The sequence below is a fragment of the Rattus rattus genome, chromosome 8 (assembly GCF_011064425.1).
Source record: "Rattus rattus isolate New Zealand chromosome 8, Rrattus_CSIRO_v1, whole genome shotgun sequence".
NCBI classification, from domain to species: Eukaryota; Metazoa; Chordata; class Mammalia; order Rodentia; family Muridae; genus Rattus; species Rattus rattus.
This window is the reverse complement of record NC_046161.1, coordinates 28,432,009-28,449,026: the sequence shown is the minus strand read 5'-3', so window position 1 is coordinate 28,449,026 and position 17,018 is coordinate 28,432,009. Positions and strand designations below refer to the sequence as shown.

The 17,018-nt window shown below is 47.6% G+C and overlaps 1 protein-coding gene across 1 annotated transcript in view; it reads right to left on the bottom strand.

The window, feature by feature from the left end:
- Positions 1-17,018, bottom strand: part of Ets1 (ETS proto-oncogene 1, transcription factor) — a 62,732-nt gene that overhangs the window by 4,858 nt on the left and 40,856 nt on the right. Inside the window, exons 6-7 of the mRNA XM_032909578.1 lie at positions 15,532-15,792; positions 164-282 (exon numbers count right to left, since the gene is read on the bottom strand). Of these exons, the coding sequence (XP_032765469.1) occupies positions 164-282; positions 15,532-15,792 (380 nt within the window). The remainder of the gene's footprint in view (positions 1-163; positions 283-15,531; positions 15,793-17,018) is intronic.

The following is a 17,018-nucleotide window of genomic DNA, read 5'->3' as shown; positions in this document are numbered from 1 at the left end:
CGTGATGGAACAGAAGCTCAGGCCGGCTGCGTCACTTGTTCTAGGCCACACAAGCAGCAAAAGCAGCAGAGCTGAGCTACAAATCCGGACCCATAGCATCACAATCCCAGCATTTTCTCTCACCCTTTCTCAACCCAGGACTCCCAGGTCCCTCATTCCTTACCTCATCTGGGTCGGAAAGCTTGAATTCCCAGCCGTCTCCTGTCCAGCTGATAAAAGACTGACAAGACTTATCAGTGAGTAATTCCAGAAGAAACTGCCACAGCTGGATCGGCCCACTTCCTGGAAGCACAAGGCACAGTGGCTCATTAACAAAACACACTGGAGGCTGGAGGCTCACAGCAGCTCATCCCACTATGCAGCAGCCCTCATCCCCCCTCCCAGCCTGTCTAGACAGGAGAAAACTCAGGCAAGCACAAATGCTGGAGTCAGTACTCTGAGCTCAGAGAAAGTAAAGATTTTCCTTCCAAAAAAAAAAAAAAAGTCACAGGGGATAATATACCATTGGTCTGTTTTTATTAATTTCCAGGCCAGTCTCCTTTAATTGCTGTGTTCTTTTAATTCCAGAGTTTTCTGGAAAGACAACACAGAGTCCATCTTCACACGTGTTCTAATTTTGTTTGTCTCTTTGTTCTGAGAGAAGGATTCACTATGTAGCCCTGGCTGGCCCACAACTTGTAGACCAGGTTGACCTGACACTCAGAGATCCACCTGCTCATGTCTCCCTGGCGCCCAAGGAGTTTAGTCTCTTCTTAGCACATACGAGCTTTGTGCAGTAAAGGAGCCAGCACTTCCTCACCACCCTGAGGACGTACCTGAAGTTCTGTGAAGCCACGTTGGCAAGATACAGAGTGAAAAATAAAAGCACTCGTCAAATGCCTTCTAAGCAAATGAATTATTTGAAGAAATGACCCAGAGGGCTGTAACGCCTCCCTCACTCCACATCTACCCATCTGTGGAAAATCCACTTAGTGCTCAACTCAAATACATGTTCAGATTCCTCCGGAGTCGAGCTACTTCTGCCTGTCTGAGCACAGGAAGCTAACGATGGCAAAGGAGAGACCCACAGAGAAGCCATTCTTGGTGACCTAGGAGCTAAGAAAGCAAACCGCTCTTGAGAAATGGACTGCAACAGCTCCAATATCAAGGATAAGTTTCCTGATGGTGCACAAAAGTCTCACCCATCCCTGACAGACACAGAAAAGAAGGCACGAGTTCTATGCTCGCTCTGTCTGTATTACCACTACAGACTTCAAAGATGAGAGAAGTCCTGACACAAAACCAATAGGGAGCCACTATTCACTGTGGCCTTAGCTAAACACCAACGCTCTATCCTCTGCGTGTGTCTTCTCGGCGACTCAATGGATAGAGCTGTTCTTAGTCTGTCGGTTTTACCACTCTTCAGCAGAAAAACAACAACAACAACAACAAAAGCGCAATATACAGCACAGCTATCTAACTTGGGTAAAGCCATTCAGATGAGAGACACAATAGCTGGGTCGGGACCTCAGATTCTTCAGTACGCTGCCCAAACCAAAAGGCATGGACCTAATTAAATTGCCGCCTGGTTGCAGTGGCTCAAGTGCTAAATGGATCTGGCTTTCAGGAGCCATGTCCCTTGCTTCTCACAGTAGTGACAGATTCTTGAGGGACACACGACCTATGTTGGGTACCTACCCCAGCAAGTCAGAAGGCCCCCTGCAGTGGCTAGCTTTATGCTATTAGAACCTCTCTCACGCTGTCTTAAAACTTTTCTCTGGGGCTGGGGATTTAGCTCAGTAGTAGAGCGATTACCTAGGAAGCGCAAGGCCCTGGGTTCGGTCCCCAGCTCCGAAAAAAAGAACCACAAAAAAAAAAAAATCTTTTCTCTCAGAGAGAGGCTAATCTATTAAGCTGAGGAGAGGGATGGAAAGATGAAAGGAGGAGGCAGGTCCTAGTTATTGACAGGCAGGTAGCAACCATGTTTGTAGCTTCCTTGAGAAGATGCGGGAGTACAGCACAGGCTGGGACAGAAAAAATAAGTGGGCTTCAAAATCCTACTTCCAGCACGAGCTCGGGGGATGGAAGCAATTTTCCTGCAGTGTTACCTAAACTTCAATGCCAAAGAACGCACCATAGCCTATGCACATCTGCCCACTGACGTCTGAATATGGCTGGGGAGAAGGGGACCCTAACCTGAAAAGCTTTTTTTCCTTCATGTTATTTTTCCTGTGTTCAGAGGAAATAAAAAATAAATGTTAATCTGGAAACTGCTAATCCACCTCCTAGGATCAACTATTCTTGCCATCTTTTATTCTAGATAAACCAGAGAGAAGAAGGGAAGAAACAGGGAGAGAAGGTACCTAAGGCAAGCAGAAGAGCTTGAAAGTTAAGACGTGTCCCTGGTTCGCTGAGCGGTAGTATCAGCTCAGGTCTCCTTCCTGGGACTCTTGCAGAAAACACAGGTTAGCTGGCCTGTGTGTCCCTGACAGCCCACGGTGCTAGCATACATCTGCATGTGGTCCCAGCATTCAAGAGGCCGAGAAGTCAAGGCCATCCTGGTCTATACAGCAAGACTCCTCCCCTACCCAACCCAAAGAGGGGATAAGAACCTACACACTGTTGTACCCAATAAGACATTTCCACGGTTGGTCCTGACCTCTACACACCACCCTTGTGTTGGACAGAGCAGCAGAAGGAGGAAGGGTATGGAACTGTGGCTTCTGGGTTATCTCTTTCCTGGATGGTATCACAAGGACCCTGTTCCTACAGCAACATGTCAGCCTCACTTCACTTCTGGAAAGCCACGGCCACAGTGAGACACAAGCATTGAAGGCAGCTCTGGGGTTGCCATGCTTTACTGGCTTTGCATATCTGCCAGCCACATCCAAGTCCACGCCCAGACTCATGAATGAGACTTGCAGTCCCAGTTACTGGTCTCCTGAGGCCATTTCTCAACTGCTTAGCATAGACCTGGTTCACCTCCCCCCGGGGGGCTCCAGCCTCCTTCCTTTGCCCTTGCTCCAACACGCTCTGAAATTTCAAAGCTTCTTCAATTCTCCATCCTTGGTCCTGCCCCCATCCACCTACCCAAATGGATTGTGGTTCCAGTGAACCTCTGTCGCCCAGAGCAGAAGCTGGTACTAAGAATAGCGCCAGTCATGGGAAAGGGGAGCTCACATGTTAAATGTGACTCACAATGGCAGGCCTGTCTGGGGCCCCAAGGCAGTCAACGGCGCCCTTCACCATGCTGCCCCGCGGTGTCACACATCAGGAATCCAGTCGCATCATTGGGAAACTATGTTGCTCCAGTGGAGCTCAGAGCCACAACAACAGAAGGGTCCCTGTTAGAAGGAGGTCTTCCAAGGCGGGGCATGAAGGAGCATAGGACACACACCCACCAGCCCAGCTCCCATCTTGCTCCCATCTCCTGAGTAAACTTCATACCCTTCTGTTCTTCTCAGCCACCCCAGCGAGGGAATTTCCTGACAGCTTTTCCTTCTCAACCTCAAGATGAGAGGAAAATTCTTATACAGTGCTGGCAGTCCTAGCTTGCAAAGCACAACCCAGACTTGAAAGAAGTGTATGGAGCAGCCTGGGCCAGGAGACAACACCAAACCCACTGCCCTCCAGGGGACCCTAGAGAGGCCACAAATCAGAGGCAGCCTCACATAAATCCCTGCTCATCCGGGTCATATTTTATGTTCCTTGTCTTTATCTAGAAATTGCAAGACTTCACGTCTATGTCAATGACTGAATATTGGCCTCTCCTGTGTTCTGGTCACCGACTCAGAGGCTAAAGGTTGAAGTAAGCTAGGAATAAACCTTATTACAGTGTGCGTGGGCACGTGCATGAATGTCTGTCCTGATTGGTTATGGCTTTCTGATTGTTTTTGGTTGTTGGTGTTTACAGAATTGAGTAGGCAAGTTTTCTAAGACCGAACCATGCCCTCGACTATGAATTACCTATTCACATAAGCATGCATGTATTTTGAGACAGGCTCTCAGTACAGTTGCCCAGGCTGGCCTTGAACTTGTAAATCTCCTGCCTCATCCCCCTGAGTAGTTGAGATTAGAGGCTTGTGCCAGCAAGACCAACTATGGCAACCCAACAGTGTCACCATCATCGTGCGTGTGTGTGTGTGTGTGTGTGTGTGTGTGTGTGTGTGTGTGTGTGTGTGTTTTTCCAGGCTTGCAGAATACCTGCCCATGTCAGTGATCTCAAAGCTGGCAGGCAGCAGAGGATTAAACATCGTGCTCTTCTACCCCATCTGCATTTACACTTCAAACACAGTTTACATCTATCACTCAGGCCCTGGTAAGAGGCTAACACAAGACATGAGTTCATACAGATGGAGTCACCATTAGACAGCTGTTGTCCTGGCAGACTGTTCATATTTTCACTATGGCTTCTTTTTAAACTACCCCTCTAGAAACCTCTCTGGAGGCGAGGGGGGTGTGGAGGGGTAGCATATGCAGAGGAAAGGAGACGACCTCGGGTGTCTGAGAGAAGCCACCCACCTGTGCACTGGCTGGCCAGAGAGCTCCAGGAGTCTTCCCGTCCTTTCCCTCCCAGGACTGAGTTTTCAGAAGTGCACCAACGTGCCATGCTTTTTAGGTAGGTGCCTGAGGACCAAACTCCATTCCCCATATTTGGGACGCAAGCACATTGCCAGCTGAGCCATCTGCCCGTTCCCCCAGCCACGTTCACTGTGGTTCCTAGCACCACGACTTGATGGTTTGCTCAAGGCCCATCGGTCTCACGATTGGAATGTATGCTTCCCCCGGGAAAGTCTCTCCTCATTCCTGAAGCCTAGACAACGCCTGATCGGCCCACACCTCCCGGCTAACAATTCTAACACCGTGTGTTTTATCAAATGCCTCAAGGTTTGGACTCATATCTGTGGTGCCAGGCACGATACCTCAACATTTAATGGATGCGTTTGCCAAAACCATTATCCTCCAGGGCAGGTCGGGGGAGGGAGCATACAGGTTTGAAAGGTGCCCAAAGGCCTCTCTCTATTAAATTATCTTTGGGACCAAAATATGGATGACACCCAGGCTATGCTTCACCAACATGCTCCTCAAATAAAGCAGCCACACCTCTTGTCCTTAGGGGGTTCATGCTGCTCTAAGAAACTGAAGTCCTTCAGTTCTACTCTCAAATTCAAATTGAATACCTCAGTGTGGATAGGATGGCGTATTTATTTTAACCTATGAAACTCTCATGGTTGGTCACCCTTGCAACGGGGCTGACTCTGCCCTGAGACACATCTGGCAGGTGGCCCTGAAACAGCGAATAAGCCTGGCTTGCCCCTCCCTTCTAGCCAGGTGTCTCTGCCCACAGCCAACGGTGACAGCAAAAACAGAACACCGGAGTCCGGAAATGACCCGTCTGCTCAGCATAGCCTCCCATTTTATACCCGGGGGAGCACCTGTCTCTGAGATGGGGTAGGTGATTCCCGAGTCTTAGTTCACCCTTCTAAGTCATTTACAAACAACCCCAGAACCTTACTGTTTCCATGAAGTCATGGCGTTGAGGGATAATTAAACAGAAATCACCCAACACTTTCTGGCTGTGTATCAGACTCAGCCCGGAGCTGCAGCAGGGCCTGTTCGAGGATGATACTGCTCTGTAGCTTGACCCTTAAGGCCTGGAAAGAACTTAGAAAAGAAAGAGCAAAGACCGTCTGATATTCACCTCAGTTCTATGCCTAGAGTTGTCACGTCCTGCTTCTTCTAAGTTAGGGCTTCCTGGTGCCACTATGGTATCCCACCACACCACTAACATGGCCCAAATATGGTGTGCTCTACAGCCTTCCCACAATGCCTTGGCTTAGTAAGTCCTTGCTATCCTATACTCTATAAATATGGTCTTGTGTGGAAGACACCAAATCAATAGTAGTGAATTTCTACTAATGGAACTACTAAAGCTATACTTGCTAAACACAGTGATGGAAAATAATATAGAAACCTACAAAGTCACACACACACACACACACACACACACACACACACACACACGCGAATGCATGCACACATATATACACATAAAGCCTGCATGCATAGATGGTTGACCCCTACAGAACTTTGATTTTTAATTTTTTCCTGGTTCAAATTGAAATACAATGCAAGTCAAACTCCCTGGGCTTTGTTTTCCTATTCCTAAAATGGAATAATAATTCTACTTCTCTTTAATTTACAGATATGTCCTAGAGAAATACGGCAGACATAAGCAAGAGCAAGGGGATGGGAACAACGAATGTCAGGGCCGTGCAGACTGGGAAAAACACTGGCCTCATGCAGAAGAGGCGTTTGTCAAAACAGAATTCTCAAAGAAATGCCCGCGAATTCCCTAGATAAAATTTAATAACGCTTCCAAGAATGAAATTGACCTTTCATGTGGCAACCTTCAGAAAAGTATAAAGTTGGAGATTTTTTTTAAAAAGAATTCAATGACATCTATGATAATTTTTAAAATATCTTAACAGAATAACCACTGACGATTCTGTTAAAGTTCAGAATGAGAATGAAACCCATCCTCTAATTAAGAGTGGGTACGCATCGTAAGAGGTAGTAAAGTGAACCACTTTGCAAGTGAACACATTAGGAACCCTCCTGGCTTAGGGAAAACTGGGTCACAGACAGACTTAGATCCTCTTTCCCACATGGTAGGTTTTCTCTAATCATTAATGTTCTGGCCAAGCCTTCCCCACAACCCCGCTACCCTCCCCGGTGTTTGCACAATCGTGGCTCTACATGGTCTATGAGTACTGAGAAGTGGGGTGCTTTGCCTAGCCACCAGGCAAGCTGGTCACTAGGTCAAGTGAGCAGCAAGTGGCCAGCCGCGGTGCCCCGCCTGGCACTGTGTCTACTGAGACTCGGTGGGCTAGTGTGGCTTGGATTGGAGACGACAGTTACACAGTTTTCATGTGTGAGCAAAGACCTTTGTTTCTGCCGAGGCTCTGTACACCTGCGTGCATTCAAGTGTCCACAAGTGGGGGTGGGTGGCCCCAGGCAGAAGAAGACCGCCCCATTCTCTTAAAGGGGCTGCCTCCATTTATAGTGTAAAGTTTAGATGCATCCTCTTTCCTCTCAGCCCACCATAGATGTGCAGTTCAGCCTAACATGCACAAGAGTTTGCACTGATGAGTGAGCCTCGAGTCAGGAAGTGGGTTTCTTTACAGCCTTTTCCTCCTGGTGTTTTCTAGGGAACAAACCTTTTAAGAAGCCACCAGAGACAGCTCAGCCGAGGTCAGGGTTAAGGAGTACGAACTGTGTTATAAAACCAATGTCCTCTTGTTTTTCCCCAACCTATGTAGATATCTTAAAGGAAACACCTTGCTCTGACAGCCAGGTAAGCAGGAGAGAGGATGAGTTGACTGATTAGTAAGAGTATGGACCCACGACTCCAGACGCTATAAGTAACTCTGGCAGTCCAGCTCTGGGAGGAGTTAGTTTTGGGGGAGAGGTTCCTCTGCATTTTAGGGATGAAGAGCATTGCGGGCCGGGAAGACATATCGTGCGCATCAGTCTGTACTGCCCAATGGAAGCACTTCTGTGTATATTCAGTCTGTACTGACTCTGACAAGCACGTAGCCAGCAACTAATTTATGAGCATCTTTCATGTCGGGGATTATAACTAGATTGGGATGGAACATGAAACAGAGTATTAGCAACAGCATGGGGCTATAGGAAAAAAAAAACCTTCTTGGTTCACCATAATGCAAAAAGCTGAAAGTGTCCTGCCTACGCCTTTGAGGAACTGGGGCCAGAGGAGGAGGCTGGAGAGGCCTTCACAAGAAACTGCTCCACTCTGTCTGAATGTCAAACTCCTCCACAGAGCTGTGTCCTGCCACCTCTTAAATACCTCGGGTACAACCCTCCTCTCGGTCTAAACTTTCGAATTCAGTCATCCTAGGAGAACTTTCACTCTCTTTATCACCAGGGAGATGTGAGTCACACCGTTGGGCTCGTTACAGCCAACACTATGCACAGAACCCCCGAAGGCCTACGGTGGGCCACTGGGACCAAGGACACACATGATCCTGAGTAGAGCCTTCCACTGGGCAGGCAGGGAAGCCATGCTAGCTTATTAAGATGCCACTTTTGTGTGCCGGGTCCAATGTGGCTGTCCCACTAACTGCTGCTCAGGTGTCCTACACAGGGGACATTAGAGACCTCCTCCGCCATGTCCCTATCAAGGCCAGGCTGCTGGGGACTTACAGTGGGGGACAGAGCTGTAATACAGTCCTGTAATACACAGAGGTGCTCCACTAGGCAACTGTGGCCCAGAGCCTCCTTACCAGCCTGGCTGAAGTATTTCAGGGGCTGAGATGTAGACAGAACAGAGGAACGTCCTACCCAAGCCTCCTTGGGCCCAGGCTCACAGCATGTCGTGAGGCTTCTCTGCCTCCTCCCGTTCCTTCCGTGTCTCTGGAGATGCTCCCACACACACTGTTTGCATAGCAGGCCATTCCTTTTTATCTGCTGCTCACTATGTTGGATGTTTTCCTAATTGTTAGCTAGACAACGTGTAAAACCTTGGGAAGCCTCTTATGCGCCCTGTGGCTTTAGTCTAGACATTCCCCTCCCCGTCAAAATCAATCCCACACTTATAAAAATGAAGAAAGCAGAAGCTTCCGCGTATGGCTTTGGTGGGAAATTAACAGTATTACTATCTGAAAGGGTCCAGGGCACAGTAGGTGCTGGTAAACATGGAGCACACTGGGCTGCATGTCGGATGGGGCCTAACTAACATTAAAGATCTTGCTTTGCCCCCATAGATTCTGTAAGTGAAACATCTCTCCTGACCTGGAAGAACTAGAATCATACTGCAAAGAACGAAAAAGTTGGAATTAATATGGAGCAGGAATGAGCATACTTCCTAGGTGCCCAGCACCATTCTGCAGGGCTCTACGAATTCACTTATCCGCACGTGCTTATGAGATGGGATCCATTTATTACCTCAATTTTCAGACAAGGAAAACGGGGCACAGGGTTGTGAAATTTCCCAATATAAACCAGCTTGGTGGTTGCAGAAGCCAAGTCTGTGCCCATGCCCTCTACAGGTTATAGCCTCATGGGAGAGCACCTCAGAGCAGCCAGCCCCTCGAGTGTCTAAAGTGACTTCACTGTGAAGGCATGCTTGAATGGCAGATGTCACTGAAGCCACGGCATCAGGTGAATCTCACTTTGGGCCTGTGCATGGTTAGAGGGGTGCTCTGCTGGAATTGGACCTCTGTGCTGAGCGGTGGTTTCTCCACAGCAGAGGCAGAAGAGTGAAAGAGAGACCCCACTGGGCAGAGCTGGAGAATCTGGGGCGTGTCAGAGGCAAGAGGGCCTTTCTAAGCCCACCGCTTAAGCACAGCCAGGCTTGGGCTGATGTCTCACAAGCACACTGGCTACACCTGGCTCAATGGAAACTTCCTGCTTCGAAGGCGAAAAGGTGGAGCTGCACATTGGAGTCAGAGTGGCATTCCCAAGCAGACACCACCCAATTCCCTCATGCATAACGAGAGTTTGTTAAAGGAACAGCGACCCCCAGATTGTGAGACTCCGAGACTTCTCTAAATCAGACAGGGGAGCTCTTCCCAGAACAGAGAGCCAACCTGTAATCCAAACTACAGGCAGGTCTCAGAGAGGTGCAAATACCCCAGGGGTATTTCTCCACAGACTGGAAAGCAAGTGCAAAGGCAGTGTGTGCAGTACTAGCTCAAGGCTCCGAGGAAACGCCACCAACCCTGGCCTTCGAAACTATGAGGATAAATAGGGAACCCCTCTTCCCATAAAATGTTAAGCCAGTCAGAAACAAAAAGTTAACAACCCTGTGTGGCCAAAGCCTCCAACCATAGGAATTCCTCTGCTGGTGGAGAATGATTAACTGTTGCACCACACCAACCAGTTAAGAGACGGGAGCTATGAAATGGTTCTTCAGGCTGCAGAGAGCTGCTCTCCTCCCACCTTTGTCCATTTTCCAAAGCGATTCTCCATTGACCTACAGCTGAACAGCATGCTAACCAACCCAGGGCTCTACTAAGACACTCAAAGTCACCCTCAGAACCCCCTGGGACCTGCCGTTCGACTGCATAGTGGCGAGAATCAGTCCCTCAGGCCTCAGGGCTACTGTTGGGCAGGAAGATTCCATCCACTTTCCTGCAGCCACCTCAGCTCAAGAAGGAAAATGGTCTGCATCCTTCTTGTTCCTAGCTTCCTTCTTCCCTATGGAGGCAATGCCCAGGGACACTCTACACTCACACCGCACTGCCCCCGGCAAGACTAGGAGTTAGCTCCAGGCTTGCCAGGCCGAAGGAGCTCAGGTAAGTCATTACGTAGCATCCCTGACTTCTGGAAATAAGGCTCAGTGCTCAGTGTTTGCAGCCAGGATCTCCCCCTATCCTGACAGGTTGGCCTACCTCAATGCTGGCCTCCTCTCATTGACGTATGCTAGCAGTGTTTGCTTGAAGAGATTACGCCTGGAGCCCAACTCAGGGTAACATGGTAGAGAGCTCCACCTTTCCTAACCTATGTTTGGAATATCTGAAATCTATACAGATGCGTGCTACATTACAAACTTAGCAACCCATCTCCCTTTTCCTCATTGCTAGCTAGGGCCCATTGAGAGCTCCCCAACACTGTCACCATCTTCTGCCCTAGTACACGCAGATTAGTTCGCAACTCAGTTTTCTTCAGAAGACTGTGGGTGTAGGTGCTATTCCAAAATCACAGGCCATGTCCTGAACTGAGTGGCTCGGCAGACCTTCCTTTTGTCACCAACTTGTTTATTTTCTCAAATGTGTCTTAACAGTAGCTTTAGGTTCCTGTACCCTAAAACTCAACTACAATAAGACCTCGGGGTTGTGATTTTGACCCGGGGATTTTCAAGATTTTAGACTGACCTTCCTCTCATCTGTGAAATGGACAGAATAGCATTCATTCTGACAGAAGGCAATTTATGAGAACCCACAGGGGGTCGTCTGGGGCTGCTATTCCTCTTAGTATGATTCCTGTTAGTGTGGATTTCTCTCTCTCTCTTTCTCTCTCTCTCTCTTTCACACACACACACATACACACACAAACACACATACACACAAAACTCAGTGAGAGAGGGGAAGGTCGAGAGAGAATATCAAACGTTCTTTTAAAACGATCATTGATGAATGACTTAAGGTATAGAGTCTTTCCAGGCTCTGGGTGAAAAGAAGACTTTCTTCCTTCATAGTTACAGCTTAGTGGGTGACGACATACCCAGACATGAATTACCAGTAGGTCACCTGCAGTAGAATGGGCCTTTATTGGTAACTGTGACTAGGAAGATGGAAAAAAGTTCAGTGATGGTGATTCACAGGCCAAGAACTCTGTACTAAAGTCAAAAGCAGCTCTTGCCCTCCCCCCTTTCCCTCAGTCACATGTATGGAGTGTTAATTAGTGACAAGAGGCCACTGGGTCTTAATCCCTCTGCGTAGGACATGGAGATACTCAAGGAGTGTCCCCATTCCTTAACATGAAGAGCAGATGGTGCATTCAAGCAAGGCACACAGCACTTAAAATTCATTGAGGAACTACCTCCTTGCAGAACAAAACTACCTGACCTCGGATGAAGCGTGTTCTTTGTGCTCAGTTTTACCATCTCTAAAATGGGGCCAGATGGACAGGGAGGAAAGGAGACTACTATTTCATAATCCAGTATAGTATTTCATCCCTACACCCAAATCTATTAATTGAACAAGTGAATGTCACACATTGTGCTCGACACAGGGGGAAAGGACCCATAGTCATAACAAATTGACTATCTCAGCATGTGAGTACACACTGAGTGCTTAGCGTTTTTCTAAGGTCTATAGGGAATACAGGAAACAGTGGGCCGGTGGCTCTCTGTGTTGTAATTTGAAGGATTGAGAATGCATCTATGAACAAGAGAAAGCAGAGCTTTGCGATTGTATGGTCTGATAACCGGAAACAGTAAGGTAAGGAGGTGCATTCTGGCGGAAGCCAGCATTGCACTTGATGTACTCTTCACTTAGCGAACAGGCAGGCTTTCAAGACATGTTATCTGCCCCCACATCTCGACCTAATTTAACAAGTTGCCATGGGAGCCCTGCTAAGGTTGATGCAATTTTCTTATCTTTGAAGGAAGAATGTAACTGTGCAAAAGAATGTGAAAATTCCGTTTCTAACTAACTGATTTCCACACTTACAGTGCAGTAACTAAGCTATCACAGGAAGGAGGAGAGTGTATTCCTGTGGAGGCAGTAAGGACAGAAACCTCAGCCCCTAGTCTACAGATGTAGAGGATGCCTCCTCTTCCTCAGCTAGGTACATCTAAGTACACGCATGCAGTCCAGGCCAGGCAGTCATGGTAAGCACATGCATGCAATCTAGGCCAGGCAGCCATGGTAAGCACATGTATGTAGGTAGTCCAGGCCAGGCAGCCATGGTAAGCACATGTATGTAGGTAGTCCAGGCCAGGCAGCCATAGTAAGCACATGTATGTAGTCCAGGCCAGGCAGCCATGGTAAGCACATATACAGTCCAGGCCAGGCAGCCAGGTAAACACATGTATGTAGGTATTCCAGGCCAGGCAGCCATGGTAAGCACATGTATGTAGGTAGTCCAGGCCAGGCAGCCATGGTAAGCACATGTATGTAGGTAGTCCAGGCCAGGCAGTCATGGTAAGCACATGTATGCAGTCCAGGCCAGGCAGCCATAGTAAGCACATGTATGTAGTCCAGGCCAGGCAGCCATGGTAAGCACATATACAGTCCAGGCCAGGCAGCCATGGTAAGCACATGTATGTAGGTAGTCCAGGCCAAGCAGCTATGGTAAGCACATGTATGTAGTCCAGGCCAGGTAACCATGGTAAGCATGTGCATGCAGTCCAGGCCAGGCAGCCATGGTAAGCACATGTATGTAGTCCAGGCCAGGCAGCCATGTTAAGCACATATACAGTCCAGGCCAGGCAGCCCTGGTGCAGAAGTCTGAGTGCCCGTAGTATAGGTCACACACAAGCTGCAGCAATTGAATTTTGGGACATAAAAGGGATCAGAACCAGAGACAGAAAGCTAGTGCACTGTTTATACACAAAAATGTTTATGTCAAAAGCACTGCCAACCGTTACAGAGTGATCTCCACTTTTCAAAGTGCTTTTCAAATGTCAGCTCATCCTAACACGCTTGCATAATGCTAGACACGCATTTGCAGACACTCTAGCTGTCCCCTCAGGTAAGAGACAGGACAGATGCGTTCCTTCTCTTGTTCGTCTGTTTCTGAGAAGGGGTCACCAAGCCACAGGCTCAGAGAACCTGGAGTGGAGGCAGGAAGTGTTCCCTGAAGACAAGAGCTCATGGGAGAAACCGCCAAAATCCGGTGTGCTGTCTATCACACACATAACAAATCCCTACCTTCATTTGGACCACAGCAACAAGAGATTGTAGTTCAAATCTAAGGACATTTAGAATAAACTGGGTAAGACGGCCTGGGGGGGGGTGCGTCTTATTCTCACCCAGTTAGTGCTCATTTGCTGAAATAATCAATTTATTACAAGTAGGAGTTTCTTCTCACCATGTCTAGCACAATGTCTAGCACTCATTTAATTAATCGATTTGGTTCAACTGCATTTCACACGTCTCCCACTGTCAGGATAAGGGTGAACAGTTCTACTTCACTAAAGTAGAAAAAGGTACAAGGTAAATTTGCCTAAAATCACACAGTGTGTTAGAGCTGGGAGGGAGCTCAGAGAACTTCTGGTTTCTGGTCTATTGTTCTCACCACCATTTGAGTCTGAAAAAGTTAAACCCATAATTGTAAAGAAACAGAATCTAAATGTGGACATGCCTTCATTTTTCTTTTTCCAATTGGAAGAGCTCAGTCTTTGAGAAAGTAAAGTGATGATCCCTTTCCCATCTCCTCTCCTCTCCTCTCCTCCCTGGCTGTTTTAATCCCTTATCCCATGGGGGGAAGGAGGGAGAGAAGACTGGAAGGTAGGAGAGAGGCAGGCAGGGAGAGAGGGACAGAACCTATCAAACAACTTTCATACCAGAATACCGTCAGTCATCTGCGCATTACCCCAGCCTTCTTCTTCCCCTCAGAGCAGTCCTCCCCCCTCCCTCTCCGCTCTCATTGCATCCAGGTGGAGGAGTCTCAATTTCAAACTCTCCCATTCTTCTACACTTTGAAAGACTTCTTGTACTGTTTCTCATCTTCAAGGAAAATGAGTGATCTCCCAATAACCTGCTCTCCAGAGAGTGGAAAAGATCCTCTTGAAATGTACCAAGTCCCTCCTACTAATATCCTCAAAATAAAAGATATTTAGATATTTCAAAAAAAAAAAAAGGGTCTTCAAGTCTGTCTTTTCCTCATGAGTCTACATATGGTCCTTGCTGTCACTCCCAGTCACAGATGTATTTCCTGGGCACTCTTTGATGCAGTGACTCCTCTAGCTAGGGTCTTTGTGGAATGTGACACAGAGAATATATTCTTGATCTTGGAAGGAGGGGTAATTTCTCTACGTGTATAAATTTCGCTCTTGAAGATGAGTTAATTTTCAGAAAGATACCAAGACTACCCTAGCCCACTTGGGAAAAAAAAATCAGTTATGGCAGCAGAAACACCATGTCTGCTGCCCATCTTCCCTCACAGAGCCCTCACCTGTCCAGCTGAAGACATTTTAAGAGGATGGCAGTTTAACATCTGGCTAAGGAAAGTTAACCTAGGCTCTTCTCGGATGCGCTCTGCAAGCCTTGACAACACTGCAGTCTTGCAGAGAGGATCTGAGGCTTAGCACGTTTATTATTCAGTGTTTTTGAATTTTTCTCAAACTATTCCCAGTCTCCTGGGCTAAGTGCACAGGAGTTGCTCCTCATCGGAGCAGGGAACAGCCTGGCTCTACTCTCAGCTCCTCTGTCGAGGCCCCAGCTTGGTGAACTTCGTCCATCCTCCGGGTTCCTTCTGAAATCACTACTGCTCTAATTAAAGCTTTCACGCCTGGAAGAAAACCAATCATAAAGTGTAGCAGTGTTTGTGGTGTGGTGGTTTTGTTGTTGTTACTGCTATTGTAGCTGCTGCTGTTGTTGTTGTTGTTAAGTGTTTTGCTATGGAAGCCCAGAATGGATCTGGATAGGGCTTAGAACACAGTTCCTAAATTCAAACAGCAACCATACTGTGAAACTCGCCAGTGTGCAGGCCATTCAACTCCGCCTTTGAGAAAGCCAGCTTCTGGTTTTATATTTGAAAGGGTCTCCCCAGAGCAGGCAAGCAAAAGTCCCTCCATACTACCCACGAGGCAGTTCCCAGAAACTCCCAGTCATCACAGGTCCCTTCCCCAGATATGAAAGAAATTCGAAAGTTAAATTCCCTATCACTCTTAAAAATGAACCCTTGAGATAGAACGGTACTATTGGCTTCCAAAAATCAGTGGCTTGAGACTAAAGACCCTTGAGAAACATCTACTCTTCACAAAAACAAGAAGGGGTGCCCTTGGGTCTCTGTGCCTTACACTTGACCCAGCCCACAGAAACATGCAATTAGCCACCTAGACAGGGGCTGGGTGCCTACCTGTGTAGCCAGCCAGGGCAGCAGCAGGAATGACAGGCTTGTCCTTGTTGAGGTCAGCACGGTCACGCACATAGTCCTTGAAGGTGCCCTTGGGCTTGTGGTTGGGCAGGGCAGCGGGATAGTCCTCGGAGTCGAAGCTGTCATAGGAGGGGACACGCTGCAGGCTGTTGAAAGATGACTGGCTGCTCCAGGACTGGGTGAGACGGTCACAACTATCGTAGCTCTCTATGCTCTCAAAAGAGTCCTGGCCCCCGAGTTTACCTGGAGGTAAAGGAGGAGGTAGGAAGAGGGCAGGGAAGAGGGGTTGGGAAAAAACAACTGTGAAATCCCTCTTATGGAGGACAGATTGCTAATCAGATCTGGAGAGGGATGAAGGGGGAGAGGGCCCAGGGATACAGGAGTCCCGGAAGTCCTGAGTCTACACTGTGGGAAAGAATGTTGACCTGGCCATAACGTCAGAGCTGCTGCCACTGCCTGGCTTCTAGTTCCTAGCATGGTGACCAAAGTAAGGGTCTACTCCTCAGATCTGTCATGAGGACAGAATCTCAAGAATTCTAAAGCCAGAAATTTAGAAGCTTCGAGTGCTACTTGTCGTGAGATTTCTGGTTAATACATTAGATTTAATAAGTTAACGAGAAAAAAAAATAGAACGCTGTCAGATTGATTTTTTTTTTCAATTCCAGTCAATGAAATGATTTCAGAAGGCCCAATTTGGCAAAATACTTTGATCACAAGAAAAAAATATTCTATTAAACTAAGGGTAGATTGTCCTTCCTTGACCTTGGAATTAAAGCATTACCTTTTAGGTACTTTCTCTCCAAGTACTAAGCCATTCCTTTATGACCTCTCAAATGGAGAAAAAAGTTATGGGGTGCCTTCAAGGACAGTAAAACAAAACCCAGCAAGGTTCAGTCGTTCTTGTCGGCAGTAAACCATATCAGTTACCCTTTGCAGTAGAGTTAAGAACTTGGAATTCATACTCCATGGGCAGGAGCAGCAGAAGGGATGGCTGAGGAGTGGAGGCCCAGAGCAGGGACAGAAACCCTTCACTGGGTGAGTTGCTTAAGGCATTCTGAACCGACCATAGGATCATGCAAGCTCCCTCTTTTCCCAAACCAGGTTATGAACAGCTGCTGTGGTTGTGTGAGCACTCCTGGAGAAATCTCCATTGGCAAAAACACCATTGAAAGAGGGGGCTAATAAGGAGACGTTATGAGGAAAATAAATACGTTGAAGATCCACGAAGGAACATTTGTTTTTATGTCCAGTGATCAGCTATTCCTCGGGCAGCTACAGGAAGACCTCAGGAGATGGGATGGCCACTCCTACCCAACATGAGCCAAGAGATGGAAAGGTGTGAGAAAGGCGGCTGCAGAAACACCTTCAGATCAGTTCTCAATTGTGAGAAGCTGGCTAAACCCTCAAAGTCGAGTGTCTTATCCAACCACATATCAGTGTGCTTCTGGCTGTGGATTGGTTAAGAAAAT